This window comes from Vitis riparia, chromosome 19 (assembly GCF_004353265.1).
Source record: "Vitis riparia cultivar Riparia Gloire de Montpellier isolate 1030 chromosome 19, EGFV_Vit.rip_1.0, whole genome shotgun sequence".
Classification (NCBI taxonomy): Eukaryota; Viridiplantae; Streptophyta; class Magnoliopsida; order Vitales; family Vitaceae; genus Vitis; species Vitis riparia.
The window spans coordinates 10306602-10323786 of record NC_048449.1 but is presented as its reverse complement, the minus strand read 5'-3'; the positions used below and the strand labels follow the sequence as shown (position 1 = coordinate 10323786).

The 17185-nt window shown below is 34.0% G+C and overlaps 1 protein-coding gene across 1 annotated transcript; it reads left to right on the top strand.

Annotated features, from left to right (window-relative positions):
- Positions 1 to 3399: 3399 nt before the first annotated feature.
- Positions 3400 to 4083, top strand: LOC117908173 (protein DJ-1 homolog D-like). Its single transcript, XM_034821827.1, has one exon. It carries the CDS (start codon positions 3406 to 3408, stop codon positions 4081 to 4083), a length of 678 nt encoding a protein of 225 aa, XP_034677718.1. The 5' UTR covers positions 3400 to 3405.
- The last annotated feature ends 13102 nt before the right edge of the window (positions 4084 to 17185 follow it).

Below are 17185 nucleotides of genomic sequence, written 5' to 3'. Positions count from 1 at the left end.
TTTGGGCCCTAGGAATTAAGGGATATGGACTCTCCATTTGGACAAGATATTATATGTTTGTAGCCGAAGTGACCACCTTAACGATGGAGTTCTCCACTTGGTGACATTAATGTCAAGGACAATGGTTATATACATAACTTAGATATGAAGTGGTTGAATCACCCAATGAGATCCCACTTGCATAACCTAAGGGCTAGAATTATAAGTTATATTGATCTTACCCTAGGTACCATCCATTGTTAAGGTAGGAAGTTCAATCTAAGAGAGACCTACCTATCATAAGTTTGATTCTTATGATACTAGGATACCTTGCAAAAGGATATGTAGTCCTAAGAGCTCTACATTTTTGCTAAACTTTTGTTTGCCTTGAATACTCAATTATATTAAATGCATGGTCGTTTTTCTTTTTTATAGATATTGTGTCTGCTATTTTATAATCATTCTCTTTCTCACAATCACTTAATGGACCAAGCCCAACTAATCTATTGGACTGAACTAATTAATCTAGACACAGTAACTAGTTGCAAATAAGCTAATTTAGGTAGAGCTATAATAAAGAGTAATATATCAAAGGTGGCATAAAATGGATTAGAAGACCAAGTGTCTCATAATTAGATATTTGGATAATGTGTTGCAATAACAATACATGTCTATTACCACATACTTTGATATTCTTTTTCTAGTCTATAAAGGATATTTGGTGATAAGGTGTAGACTCTCCATTTTGTCTCTTTAGCACATGTCTTTAAGTTCACTTCCAATGTTCCACAATAGTTTCCTCGTGGCCCATTGCTACTCATACAATTTGCCTTCTTTAAGCCACCTTGGAGACTTTAGTTGAGGGAATTGCCTAACCCCTTATTATGACCTTGGTTGCCTTTCGAGTTCAGGGCTTTGTTTAGGTGTGTTTTAGGTTAGACTCCACTTAGTTCCCTCTAGGTCACTTAGGCACTTTTAGACTCGCTTTTTATATGACTTGCATGATTGCATGACCTGCATGACTTGTGTGGTTGTATGGCTTTCTTTATTATTTTTATTTTATTTTATTATAAGTTTTTTAACTCATATTTTTTGGCTTTTTTTGCATGAGGAAACAAGCTGCCATCTATTCGGAAAAAGGATCACCAAAATTTTCGAGAAAGGAAAGTGGCAGAGATTTTTTATGGAATAGGGAAATGACAGGGAAAGAAAAGTTGGGGTATGGAAGGTCATCCGTAACATATGTATCCATGGAAAATTTTCTGACGAGACGCACAGGATAGGAAGGAATCCCACTGGCTTTTGAGGAGAGGTGATTCTGAGCATGGGAGGAGAGATATTCACCGTGACTTTGGTGAGGGGTATCGGCTAGTGGTGTTGGGAATAGGAAGAAGTGTTTTAAAAGAAATTTTCAGCACGTGGAGGAGAGAGCAGAGGGAATGGAGTGTTGTTTTTTTTAGTGATATCCAACATTCTGAAGGGGTGAAGAAACACGTTGATCTAGATGGGATTTGGTGCAGCAGTCGGAAGATGAGAATAAGGCAGATCTTTAAAAAAAAATGGAACAGTCAAGGTTTTTAAAGAGGGTTGTTTTGGGTCAACAACTTTTCTTCAAATGCATATCACCATTAACATACCCCATGGTCATTTGATCATCAGCATCATCATCCTAGGACCTTCATGACGTCATCACAGCCTCTTTTCCATCTAGCCACCTTCAATGCCCACGTGCCAAACTGAACCACAGGTCCATACCGCCTTGATAGTCCCCATCCATCCCCATGCTTGTTGGGTTTTTCCTCATGTGGAAGGCCCAAATTAAGAGCCAAAACCTAAGGCCTCTTAGGCCTTTATATAAAAGGGCTAGAAAAAGAATCCTTTTTTTTCTCCTTCTTCTTTCAATTTTTTGCAGCCACCAAAGGTAGGAGAAAAGAGAGAGAAAGGGGATAACCACCATTTTTTTTTTGAAGTTAGAGAGAAAAATTCAGTTTTTTTTTCTTCACTGTCCAGATTTCATCAAAAGTCTGATCCCGCTTCGTCTGTGGGCTGATTGACCTGAAATTTGGAGGAGACGCTTGTGACTCATTTATTTTCATTTTGAACGGTGGAGATCGCATTTGGAGATCCAGACGGTCATATTTCAGTCCGAGAACAGAGCCTCCATTTTGATGTGTTTTCTATCCGGACAGTTTTGATCATGAACTCTAATCAAGGTTAATCTATAGTTCGATTAAGCCGATTTTTGGCTCATTGGTCTTCATTCTGAAAGGTGGAGATTGGATTTGGAGTTTTGAAAAGTTATATTTTAGTCCGAAAACAGTGGTGTGTTTGGTGAGATCTCTCCATTGTTTTTATGCAAAGTTGTTGAAATTGCCAAGATCAATTTCTCTTGAGATATGGTTGATGTATGTCTCTAGTTTTATCTAGAGAGAATTGTGTAACTCATTAATTATATTAATGGAGTTTTTATGTGGCCTAAGGGTCCCGTGGTTTTTACTTCTCATATTGGAGAAGGTTTTCCACGCTAAAATTATTGGTGTTCATATACTTGTTGATTGGGTGTCTTCTTGCTACTACTCTATTTGATTGATTCCTATTAGGTTCTCGTAAGAGGGGATAAAACCTGGTTGTCCATTATTTGTGTTTATCCCATCAATGCTGTGACAATCTCATGATTGCATTCATTTCCACAATCGACAGTTCCTCTTACCATCCTCGTTCTTGGTCATACGCATTTGCCAATCTATCACCAAACCCATTCCTTGTCGGTGTTGATCTCTTGCTTGTGGAATTTCAAAATTCGAACATGAAGATTTTTCGAGGCCAAGATTTAAACATTGCCACAGTCAGTGGTAGGGAGTCAGAAATCTCCACACATCTCTAGCAGCACACCAATTCAAGGATCATCACTGTTTTCTGCAACAGCGTGCCACCATATTCTGATTTCTCTTACGTACTTAACCATAATTAGACACCAGTTCTGCTGGAGATTCTAGGAGCAGTGCATGATCTTTCTTTGAGAACGTGAGACCACCTGTATGACAAAAATCAGAAGGAATTCACCAGTAAGGCGCCATTTCGAGACTTGTGTCTCCACTATCATCATCATTTGGCATCTCATTTGGGAGACTCCATTAGCAAGACACCAGATTCAGCGTTGCACCTGCCTCACTAGCGCTTTGCAGCAACTTGGGATCATATTACCTCTACTTGTGCATCATCTCCACGATTTTCTGAAACGCTTTTGCAAACAGAAACACCAGATTGGTTTCCTAAAATCGCACCATCCATGATCATTTAGCAACCGCACCATGGGATTTTAAGAAACAAGAGCCACGCACTGAAAGGGGTCTCATAGGCTACACCTTACATAAAGAAAGCCCACACGCCCACAATCACTCTCTTCCTTACTCTGTTACTCACAAGATGGCCAAGAGCATTCTCATCCTCTGCGGCGATTACATGGAAAACTATGAGGTGATGGTTCTCTTTCAAGTGTTGCTGGCCTACGGAGTCTCCGTCCACATCGTTTTCCCTGGAAAGAAAACCGGCGACGTATGTCGGACTGCTGTTCATCAATGCCTTGGTCATCAGACTTATTCTGAGTCACGGGGTCACAACTTCACAGTCAATGCAACCTTTGATGAGGTTGACGCAAGCAAATATGATGGACTTGTTATTCCAAGAGGGCGGGCTCCAAAATATCTTGCAATGAATGAATCTGTTTTGGACTTGGTATGCAAATTTTTTAGCTCTGCAAAACCAATTGCCTCTATTTGCCATGGGCAGTTAATCTTGGCAGCTTCAGCCTCAGTCAGAGGATGGAAGTGCACAGCTTACCCTACTGTGGGACCTGCACTCATTGCTGCAAGAGCTCACTGGGTAGAACCTGAGACCATGTCAGCATGTGTTATTGATGGTAACCCTATTACTGCAGCAACTTACACAGGTCATCCTGGGTTCATCCAGTTTTTTGTAAAAGCACTAGGAGGCACCATAACTGGTTCAAATAAATGGATTCTATTTTTGTGTGGGGATTTGATCACTTACCAAACAAGACATGGGCTGCATCCTCAAGGAAATCTCCAAGTAAGCCACGCATAAATGCACTTCCCATATTCAAATGCATTCAAAAAGGAAGTAGAATATTCAATGAGGGAGAGGCTTCCATAGAAAATCCCCACTCCCCATAAGAAGAAGATTTCTACATGTTGGCTGTAGGGAATTTTAGGAATCCTCACACAGCCATATAAGGAGTGGGCTGCCATATAAATAAAAAGATAAGAACAGGGAAAGGGTGACTCCGGACAGCACGCACAGATTTTGGAGAGCAACAGGGGACTTTGGACAGCAGATTCGGTTGCCACTTTGACGCACCAAGAGAGGATTTTCTGAGAAACACGCACAGCAGATTTCTGGGTTACTACAACACAACAGGCATCATTGAGGCTTCTCCGACAGGCATGCATTATCAGTTTTGAAGGACAACATAGCACGCGCCATTCTGGATCTTTCCAACGCGACACGAAAGATTTTTGGAGGACAGAATACACACAGCCGCATAGAAGAATAATCCCCGGTAGGTAGATTGAAAGTTTAGTATATGAATATTTTTTATTTCAAGTTGATGATTGCATGCATATTTTAGTTTTGGATTTATTTCGATTCCATGATTCCAAGTTTCAATATTTTGTTAATTATATGATGATATTATAAATTTGAGAATTCCAGATCGATTGACTTTGGTTCCAAGTTTTGATTTTTATTGTAGATTTTGGCTAATTTTTATTGATTATCCATGATTCCAAGTTTTGTTTTTTTTTTTTTCTAGGTGGATTGATCTTAAATTTAAGAGTTTGATTGATTATATCGATTATCATTGTTTCGATTCCAGTTCCAATTGTATTTAGTTTGATTGGTTTTAGAGCTAGTTAAGAGTTTGACTAAATCTCATCTTAGTCTATTGGTTCTAAAATTTTAGTTGTTATTTTGATCGATCCCATATAATTTATTTTATGCTTCAAGGTCATTAATATTAGTTCTTGATTAATCCTATTTGAATTTGTGAGTTTTTTGGTGGAATTCAGTGGCCTTGTAATTGAATATTTGAGGATACTTTTTTACGGTGAGAATTAGGGGTGAGTTAGTGGAGAAACAGCAGCTGTGTAATGTTTGGTTTAGAAGAGAAATAATGGAGAATTTTTGGCTTCATTCTCACCATTTTATTTTGCTTGGTTGTCAAAAATTTTACTTTGTGATTTTGTTTTCTTTTGTTTTGTTTGCTATTTTGTTTCTTATGTTTTGTTGTTTTCAAATTAATTTATTTTATTTTAAAATAAAATACTTTTTCTCAAAAGATCCCTTTGAAAATCTATTTTTAAAAAATCATTTAGAGTCCTTAGAATCAAAATCTCATTTTCTTAAATAATATGCAACCATGTCTTGATTGATTCGCATCTTTCTCAGTTTTCAATAGAAGTTATGGTTTTGAGTAAGACTTGAATCCAAGCTTGTGGTCCCAAACAAATGGGATAATTCTAGGCTAGATTTGTGTATATCAATTGGGGAATCGGTGGAGCCCCTATATAAAATCATTTTTCCAAAACTCTTCCTTGTTGTCAGTTTTAACTCAACCACTAACCCTTTAGTTTTAAAATTCTTTTTAGCAACTTTAGAATATTTAAAAAAAAAAAAATCCAAAACTTGTATGATTTTCCTCACTTCTTGAATTTGAATTTAAAATTTCATTTGAGTTAGAAAGCAATTCTGGAATAGAAAATATGAATGAGTATTTAGGAGGGCTCTATTTTCACCCAGTTCTGGATACCCGAAGTCTTTTTGTAAAAATAAAATAACAGATGACTTTTTAAATTTAGTTCAATATTTTTCCTTAATTCTATATTTCTTGAATTTGATCTTAGATGTATGAAATATTAAAAAAATATTCATTTTTAAGGGAGATATGATTTTTCAAAATTGTACCTACTATACATTATGGAATCTGGACATCTGATTAATTAGAGTGTTTTAAAAATATTTTTGAATACTACCTGACCCTAAATTTATTTTTTCTGTAATATAGACACTTTGAATGATTTGTGTGATTTTTTGTACAATTTTATGTAATGCCTTATTATTTTTAAAAAACAAAATCATTTATGCATGTCACTATTTTTTTACCTAATCTGGATCTTCTGTAACTTTTGGGTGTCTTTGCTGCAATTTGTTATTTGAATGAGTGTTTGGCTTTTGGTATCTTGTTCTAGATGTATAAGAGTTGTTTTTTGAAATTTTTTGTAATTAAATTACATTTTTTAGAAATTGTGTTGTGATACTCCCTTTACCAATTGCATGCTGATGATCTTGTACATTGCTTGAATTGTTATTTTGTGGACCCGCATTTTTCACGTGTGTCCCCACTCAATGGCAAAACTCATTTTTATTGGTGAAAAATTAGTTTTGAAAAATTTAGAGTCGTCACTTATTTTATTTTATTTTAAAAGGGAAAATAAAATAAGAAAGAAAACCCTAAAGAAGTGACTCCATAGTTTTGAAAAGGCAAGTCTTGAAAAACCCGAGTCTTGGTCTGGGGATCAGGTTACCTATTGGAAAGGTACCTCTAAGAGGTAGCACCCTTCTAAGCCCTAAAAAGGTCTCTATTGACTAAGTTGAGGGAAAAGTGAAAATTAATCAATTGATTGAAGGTACCTAGGTAGGCTAAGGTGATTTCAGAACTAACATACCAAAAAAGAAATCAAATCACAATCGCAAATGAAGGTTAGGATGTGTACCTGGACTACTTCTCAAGCGCTATCATAAGACATTAAAGTTAGCACAGAAATATAGCACATGACATGTATTTAATTAGATCAAATCGAACAGACATCTAGGCACCTAAGGATGGAATCAAACATAGACAAGGCTCACAACAACATGCATGTTCATAAAATTCCGAAAAGTAAGTGATAAAGAACATACCTGGATAACATACATAATTTATAAAATTCTTCCAAAAATGCTAGAGTGGTTAGGACAAGTATAAATTATATAACATCTTTATTATGTCTAATTTACAATACCAAAGCCAAAATTGAGCCAAGTTAAGTCAAATGACTCCAAAAATAATAACAATTCAAGCAATGTACAAGATCATCAGTGTGCAATTAGTAAAGGGAGCATCACAAAACAATTTCTAAAAAAATGTCTTGGAGTCGAATTTAATCACAAAAAAAAATTCAAGAAACAACTCTTGCACATCTAGAACAAGATACCAAAATCCAAACAGTCGTTCAAATGACAAATTGCAGCAAAGACACCTAAAAGTTCCAGAAGGTCCAAATTAGGTTAAAAAATAGTGACATGCATAAACGAATTTTTCTAAAATAATAAGTGATCACATAAAATCATAACAAAAATCACACACATCGTTCAAAATGTCTATATCAAAGAAAAAATAAATCCAAGGTTGGAGAATACTCAAAAATATTTTTAAAATACTCCAACTTATCGGATGTCCAGAATCCATCATGTAGAGTAGGTACGAATTTGAAAAATCATATCTTCCCCAAAAAAAGCATATATTTTTAATATTTTATATGTCTAATATCAATTTCAATAAGTCTAAAATTAAGAAAAAAAATATCCAATCAAATTTAAAAAGTCATTTATTATTTTATTTTTACAAAAATATTTCGGGTGTCTAGAACTGGGTGAAAACAGAGCCCTCCTAAAAACTCGTTTATATCTTCTATTCTAGAATTGCTTTCTAACTCAAACAAAATTTTAAGTTCAAGTTAAATAAGTGAGGAAAACCATGCAAGTTTTGGAAATTTTTTAAAAATATTATGAAGTTGCTGAAATGAATTTTAAAGTTAAAGGGTCAGTGATTGGGTAAAAACTGGCAACAAGGAAGAGTTTTGAAAAAATGATTTTATGTAAGGGTTCCACTAATTCCCCAATTGATATACACAAACCTAGCCTAGAATTATCCCATTTATTAGGGATGATCATAGGCTTGGATTTGTGTCTTACTCAAAACCATAACTTTTTTTGAAAACTAAGAAAGATGCGAACCGATCAAAACATGGTTGCATATTATTTAAGAAAATGGGATTTTGATTCCAAGGACTCTAAATATACTTTTTAAAATAGATTTTCAATGGAATCTTTTGAGAAAATTATGTTATTTTAAAATAAAAGAAATTAATTTGAAGACAACAAAACATAAGAAACAAAATACCAAGCAAAACAAAAGAAAACAAAATCACAAAGTGAAATTTTTGACAACCAAGCAAACTAAAGTGGTGAGAATGGAGGTCAATCTTCATTATTTTCTGAGGACCTCTAAAAGACAAATTTAACAAACAATCAACAAAGGAATAAAATAAATGACTTTATATAAGATAAAACTAACAAGATATTAATCAAGAATTAACAAGGATCAATCAAGCACATACAAAGATGAGCAACCAAGAACTAACATAAGATCAATTAAGCTAATTAATCAAAATTTTAGAAAAACACATGGTCTAAACTAATGATCAACCAAGAATGAAAATTGATATACTTAAAAGATGAAAATAAAGACATGAAACCAATTAAACTAATCAACTTAAATTCTAAAAGCTCATGAACTAAAAAGGGTGAACCAAAATAGACTATATAAGATGGATCAAAACTTAGTCAAAAAAAAAAATTAAAACATGAACTTTATCACATGGAATCCATTATATTAATAAACTAAAATTATGAAAACATATAAACTAAACAAAATTCCGAATTTTAAAACTAAAACAAAGAATCAAAACTATCAAAGCCAATCTAAGCAAAATCTCTTATTTTTTAAACTAAAACAAAGAATCAAAACTAAACAAGATTCTAAAATTTTAATCTAAAATAAATGAATCAAAACCAAGATAAACAAAATTCCAACTTTTTAACCCAAAATAATGAACCAAAATTACACTAAACAAAATCCTATTTTTTTAATCCAAAGTAATGAATCAACACTAAAATATATAAGATTTAACTTACATTTCCTAACGACATGTGGACTGGCTGTATGTGGACACTGGGTAGACTATTTCTTCTTATATGTTATCTCTTTGTGGGATCCCCTATGAGAGTGTGTGGAGTGATGATCTTTGGCAAAGTGCAATAGGCTGCCACCTTCTTGGAATCAGTGGCTGTGTGTGCTTCCTATCTTTTTCTTGATGCGTTAGGTTGTTTCTCAACAATGCAGCCAACATGGAGATCCTAAAGTTATGGGTTGTGTGGCTATCCTCTCACCCTTGGTGTGTGCGTGGAGAATCTTTCCAAGTGGCAGCCTGTGTATGTGGTATTCTTTCCAAGATGAACTCTCTCCCTTTTTAGGCTACTGCGTGTCAGTGTTTCTCCATGAAGAATGGCGTTTATATGAGCACTTATGCAGTCCCTCGAGTAGTGGACTGTGCGTAGGCTTTTTCTTCCTGAGTCGCCCTGGGCTATTGTTCTTAAAGTAGATACATACTTCTCCCCCAAAGCCCAATGGAAAAGTTGTCCTCGAGATTTCTGGTGTGGTTACCCATTTCTTCTCCAAACCATAGCCTTATTTCTTCTCTCTAAAATGCTTAACCTTCCTTATCCATGGCTTAAGCCCCGAAATTCCACTAATGACATGATCTCCAAAAGAATTCCCCTCATTCGAGAATCCATTCTCCAATAATAGTCTCCCATTTTTCCTTCTTTCTCCAATCTTCCCATCCCAAAAATCCATTTCAATTCAAATTCTCCTTTTTATAATCAAAATACATGTAGTTGTGGACTCTATTATTCTCTAGGAGTCCAATTTTCCTTAAACTCCCAATATCCATATCTTCCTTACCAAAATAACTCCTTAAAATTTCAAACTTCCCAAAAATGGCTTCCAATGAGAGTCTCACTTTCCTTAGACTCCCATGTCATCTCCATATCTATCGAACCAAAACAAATCCTTAAAATTTCAAACTCCCCAAAACGTCTTCCAAGGAGAGTCCCACATTCCTTAAACTCCAATGGTAAGTTTCCTTGCAAAAGCATGAAATTTATTAAATTAAATAATTGAATGAATAAATAAATAAGTAAAAATTTAGAAAATGATAAAACAATAATAAATAAATAAGTTAATTAAAAAATAAGAAAAATAATATAACAAATAAAAATAAACAAGTGATTGACAATAATACAAATAAATAAAAATAAATAAAAACTAAGCCACACAAGTCATACAAGTCACGCTAAAAATGTCTAATGAGCCAAGTGGGCCTAAGTGTACCTAAGTGGGCCTAAGTGAACCTAGATGGGCCTAAAGGTGGTGCATAATGGGTCAAATGTGCCTAAGTGGGCTTAAGTGACCTAGGTGGGCTTAAGGTGGTGCCTAATGGGCCAAGTGTACCTAAGTGGGCTTAAGTGACCTAGAAGCTATCTTAAAAAAGAAATAAAAGCTTAAGTCTAAATTGGGGCTGCTAAGAGTCACAATGGGGGTTAGATAAATCCCTCAACCAAAGTCTCCAAGGTGGTTAAAAAAAAGGTAAGTAGTATGAGTAGCAATGCTAAAGGGACAAAATGAAGGGTCTACATATTTATTTTTTAGGTCATCTGACTTATCTTGGCTCAATTTTGGCTTTGGTACTGTATAATAGACATAATGAATATGTTATATAATTTATACTTGTCCTAACCACTCTAAATTTTTTGGAGGAACCTTATAAATTATGCATGCTATCCAGGTATGCTCTCTATCACTTGCTTTTCGGAATTTTATAAACATGCATGTTGTTGTGAGCCATATCTATGTCCGATTCCATCCTTGGGTGCTTAGATGTATGTTAGATTTTCTTGGATAAAATGCATGTTGTGTATTATATTTATATACTAACTTTGATGTTTTATTATAGCGCTTGAGAAGCAATCCAAGTACACATTCAAACCTTCCTTTACAATTGTGATTTGATTTCTTTTTTTGGCATGCCAGTTTTGAAATCACCTTAGTCTACCTAAGTACCTTCAATCAATTAATTAATTGTCATTTCTCCTTCAACTTAGTCATTAGAGACCTCTTTAGGGCTTAGAGGAGTGCTACCTCTTAGAGGTACCTTCCCAATACGTAACCTGATCCCCAAACCAAGACTTGGGTTTTTCAAGACTTGTTTTTCTTAAACTATGGAGTCACTTCTTTAGGGTTTTCTTTCTTGTTTTATTTTCCCTTTTAAAATAAAATAAAATAAGTGGCGACTCCAACTTTTTCAAAACTAATTTTTCACCAATAAAAATGAGTATTGCCATTGAGTAGGAACGCACGTGAAAAATACGGGTCCACATAAGGGCAAGTCATCCAAACAAGTTGCCCTTAGGACTATTATGAACACTAGGGTTTATATGATCTTAAAGACCTTACCAAGAGTTATTTTAGATGGCTAAGAGGATTTTCAAAAATTATAGGGGTGTTCATATGAGAGTCAAGAGTTCTTTAGTCTCATCTACCAAGAAAAAAAAAACAACACCAAATAAGGAAAGTTTGAGAAAAAGAATGAGAAAGCAAGCTTAGGGGTATGTGATTCCTTTATGACTTTCTAGGAAACTTGAAAAGGAATGCCCAATTTAACAAATGAACAAAGAAAGTATGCATCATTTTCTCATTCTTGATTATATAGTGGTGAATCTCACTAGTTATGGTGGATAGATTCCAAGCCCACTAGTGGAAGCTATTTTATCTCTTTTATGTATGACTCCATTTTCACTTTTTTCATGAAATGAGAATTATCAAATCTCACTAATAGGAATAAACCTAATACTAATCAAGCATTTGGATTTTAAAGCCTAGGTCATATTAATCTAAATAGAATCTAAAGACTGGCTAATTCTGAACATTTTAAATCTAGAAAATCTTCCAGTCTATGAATCTTGTATAAGTGGTAAAATAACCAAGAGGCCCTTTATTGCTAAAGGATATAGAGTCAAGAAATGTTTGCAATTAGTGCATATACACTTATGTGTGTGGACCTTTTAGTGTTCATACATGGGAAAGATGGAACAGTTGAGACTCATATGGCTAGGATTGTAGCTAAATATTATAGTTCATTTTGACTATAGGAAATCATTTTACCAATAACCATACTAAAATTCATCAAAGTACCCATATCTATTGCAATACATCTCAATTATGAGATATGGCAATTGGATATCTAGATAGTACTCTTAAACAATTAGTTTGATGTTAATATATATATATCATGCAACCTAACATTTTCATAGTAAAAGGTCTTGTGTAAACAAGAAGGCACAACAAAGCATGGCGGTGCCCTACGATCTTGTAGGTAGATGGGAATCTACTCATTGAGAATGATGTAGGAATATTGTGATCAATCAAGATCTCACTATCTACTCAATTTTAGTTGAAAATCTATAAAGGGCATAATATATTCTTGGGATTAAAGCCCTTTAGGACTACAAGAATAGGAAAATTGCACAATGTCATCTACATTGACAAACATTTGGTCAAGTACATGATCTAGGACTCCAAGAAGGGTTTGTTATCCCTTAGGTTTTGAGTCCCATTTCTTAGGATCAATGTCCTTGGACATTTGAGAAAAACAATCACATTAAAGCGGTACCCTATGTCTATGCAATGGGCAACCCTATGTATGTGATATTATGTGTTAGATCAGATATTTGCTTTATTGTAAGGATAGTGAGTAGATATCAGTCCAATTGAGGATTAGAGTTTTAGGTGGATGTTAAGCATATACTGAAGTATCTTAGGAGAATGAAAGATTATATGCTTGTAAGTTTTTGCAATAAGTTGGCACTCCTTAGGTACCAAGATTGACATTTTCAATCTAATGAGGACTCCACCAATTAGCCTCTAGGTATGTGCATACTCTAGGTGGTATTTGTTGTAACTTCTAAAGTAACAAAGAAAACTATAAGGCTTTGGGGTAGTTCTCTTGTTTATATCATGTAAGATCCTATTTTATGATAATAGTGGTATGGTGTCACAATCTAAAGAACCAAGGAATCACTAGAAAATAAAATGCATAAAGAGAAAGTAATACATGTTTTGTGAAGCAATTCAGAGAAGTGAAGTGACAATAGATCAAATTTTTGCGATGCCCAGTCTACATTTAGGGCTAGTAACAGTTTGTTAGGATAAAGCCCTTAAAAGCAAGGCATAATGTAACAAAGTTATACTTGAGTTTCCACTTCTCTATCCACCATTCGTATTAATATTAATTTGAGCATTTAGGTTCATATCACTTGCATTATACATGACTTAGGTGCATTAAGAGTTGCACAAAAGATACAAGGCATTAGTTCCTTACAAGATGATAAGTAGTTCACAATCGGTTCATAGATTTGGGCAATCCAATAGAGATTGTAGTGCACTATCCCTTAATTGGAGAGATGACTTGTCTTAGCCATTTAGATAGAGTTCCCATGGTGAGTGTACTAATATCTATGGTTACACATTGGATAGAACCTGCGGTGAGTCATGAAGTAAGAATATCAAGTTTCCTTCACCAAGCTACTATATTGCATGGACTCTCAACCTTGAGAGGATATTAAGTCTATGATAAAACCAACAGGAGACTTTAACCTATAGGTGAAACCATAAGGTGGTCATATATTCCTTATAGATTAGGTCACTATTGATGAAAGCTGGTGACAATAGAAATTCTTGATAAAGGCACCATGATATCTCATGGGATTTAGACAGTGTGTCCCTTGGGTGATTCTAAGGACATGTGATCATAAAATTTGTGGTCATAGTAATTCTTTAAGTGAAATTTAACATGTGCACTTTATAAGCTAGGGTATGTCAATTGATTATGTAATTAGAGGATCTATAACTCAAGGATTTGAGAGGTGATCTTAAGAGGATGATAGCATTTATCTCATTAGATCATAGAAACCAATTCATAAGGAGTCTACATGCAATGGATAGTAAGTCATGGACTCGAGCTTTGTCTCGTTGTTATATCATAAGAAACTGGAGTGCAATTGACTTTATTTAATAGAATATTGACTCAAATTCAAAATTGGATTTAGAGGGAGCCAGTATTTTCCTATGAGTCCTTGTTTATGCCCTTAGTTCATGGTAGCAAGTTTTATTTGAAAGATTTAGATTTGTAGTTTATAAGTGTGCATAAGGGTGTTTCGATAAAAATGTAAGGTTGCAATAAATCTTATGAATGGTATTTTTGAATTGGGCTAATTAATTAATTGGATCCCAATAAGGTTAAATAATTAATTAAGACTCAAGTAGGTTGGATTAAGTGACCCAAACCCAATTTGGGTTCAAGTCACTTAAGCCCATAAAGAACCCCATATGAAACCCCTCAAGGGTTTAAGGTTTACCATTTTGGCGCTTTGTCTATCATCTTCTAAAGAGACGGAGCAAACCCTAGCCACCCTCAAGAGAGGAAGAGAAGCCCACCCCTCTCGTGTCAAGATCTCATGAAGGGGGAAATCAAATGGAAGATTGTGGTAGACAAAATCAACAATGACTACCGTGGATTCGACATTCTCTTTGGATTGTATTCAATCTAGGAACATCCAAATTGCATATATGACTTCTATATCTTTAGATCTATGATTGATTATATTTTTATATCCATTATTTTTTGTTACATTACATCTAGAGAGCCTAAAGATAGATAACAAGCACCTTATAAGATTCAAGGCAAAGAAAGAAGTAATCCAAGGTTCTTAATAGCTAAGACTTTTGAACCTTCACACATGGGTGAGGAAAGTAGTTAGAAAGAGAAAAGTAGTTGAGGAGAAACAACAAAGAGAAAAAGAAAAAAGTTGTATATCATTTGAGTCCATACATATACAATTTTTGTACAGAGAGTTGAAAGTAGTTAAAAAGAAAAAGAAAAAGAAAGAAAATAAAATTTAGTAATAGAGAAGTTCAAAGTTAGTTTTCCTTGGTAGAAAGCAATTAGTTGGTAATATCTTTGTATGAATTTCTTGATGATTTATAAAATTTCTACTTTTGAGAAGAAAGGTCATCTTGTTTTAGTCTCTTTTGTTGACCCTCACTTTCATTTTTGAATTAACAAGTCTTGAAGCATTTATTCTCTTTAATTAATGAAAAATAAAGTAGCTAATTAAGTGTTGTGGGTTGAAAGAGGATGGTATCTCTTACAACTTGGTTTAATAATGCAGTGGATAGGAAAACAAAGTTGATAATTGTAGCAAATCCATGGTACAAAATTGTGAAGGGCCACAAGCTAAGCAATTATAGTAGTATGTTTGAACCTTAGTGAGTATCTCCCACTCTCCTTGAAGCTAACCACAGTAGATGAAGTGAAATTAGGCTTTTATCATAGTAAATACTTTTTGTAGAGTTTTGAGGGTCACAAGCTAAGCAACATTGGGAGTGAGTTTGAGCATTAAAAAGGTACACCTAACTTAGAATACTAAAAAGGATTATCTCACTCAAAGAAGAGGACTAAATTAAGGGAAAAGTGTACACCTAATTTTTTTCTATAAAATTGTTATCTTTCATTTCAACAAACACTTTAACTTAACCTTATACAAACAGTTCGGTGCTTTTTAGCAAGTTTTTCTCACAACTAAGGAGAAAATTTTCTGATAGATTGATCCTAGTATTGCACTAGTCTACATTTAAGGATTTGACAAACCTATACTCTCCTATTCTTTCAAATATTTATTCCTTAAAGCGACAAGCACTTAATAAGAGATTCAATTGATCCATTATAGGTATGAGTAATAAGATGTTCAACAATAATACCAACCGATATACAATAATCAACGAATGTTTGCAAGGAGAATTCACAAGTATTATCAATTTAAATTATCTTAATAAGGTGATCAAGGAGTTGTAAATCGAATTATTCAAGTAAGTAATCTAGCAAAGGTAACATTAATTGAAGTTGAAAAAAGACAAACATGATATTATCGAGTTAATAAATCAATTAAAACCATAAAATAATGAAATGATCTACTAGATATGTGAATGAACCCACAAATGCCCCCTTGAATGCATTTTAAAAAGGATGAGTATTCAAATACAACCTTGATGAAATATGGTTTAATAATTAATTTAATTTGTGAACAGACAACACAATTGTAATCATTAGGAACCAAAATCTTCTAATTATTTTTAAAGGATGTCTATAAGAATTGTTGATAATACGATACATTATAGAGAATCCCAAATAACCAAGGCTTGTAGGAATGGCTTGGAAAACCATCCCATGCACTAAATTGTTAGGGTGCATACAAAAATGATCCTAGGCTTCTCTAGATCTATGTAACAAAATCATATAGGTAATTAGAACATGGATCATGAGAATATGTGTGATACTTGGGATCTAGATGTTCTTAGATCTATCCCAATCAATGAAAAAATGATACAAATCTTGAAAACCAAGAGATCTTCTACTTGATTGCTCTTTTCCCTCAATCTTGGCATATGAGAATGGTAGAATCCTCTCTATTGGGATGGAGGTTAGGTTTCCTCTCTCTAAAAGATTGAATAGCCAAAAAAATATAAGCCCTAAACCCTTAAGAGGGTTTATGTAGGCTTCTTTATGGGCTTAAGTAATTTGATCACATCTTGGGTTTGGATTACTTAATCTAGTCCACTAGGTTCTAATTAATTAATTAGTTTGATTGAGCTTTAATTAATTAATTAGTCTAATATGGAAAAACTATTCATAAGCTCTTGTGTAACCTTATGTATTACCAAAATACCCTTATGTGCACATATGAACTAAGAACCCAATTATCCCTTAAATAATGTACCATAAAAAAATATGAGTTCAAGCGAGGATCATTACGACCCATTGAAAAATAATAGTTTCCTCATAATCTAATTTTGAAGCTAACTCAACATTACACTATAGAGAATCAACTACATGTCAAAATATTGTGTGAATGGCCCCAATCCCTTAGCCTTGAGTTTTGTATATTATATATAGACTTTACAAGGATGCTATACATGGAAAGCAAATAAAAGCAAATAAATTCCCTCATGATTCTAGCCCTATACATGTAAACTATAATCTGTCAAATAATATATGCTAACTGTACAGAATAATAAAATGGAGAAATAAGAAAACAATTGTGGGCTAAAATAAGGAAAGAAGTGTGGGCTAAAATAAGGAAAAAAGTGTGGACAGCAAGTGTGGGCTAAAATAAGGAAAGAAGAAGTGTGGAC

Bases quoted from the DNA above. Each gene is read 5' to 3' on its own strand.
- LOC117908173 (XM_034821827.1), top strand. From the start codon at position 3,406: ATGGCCAAGAGCATTCTCATCCTCTGCGGCGATTACATGGAAAACTAT.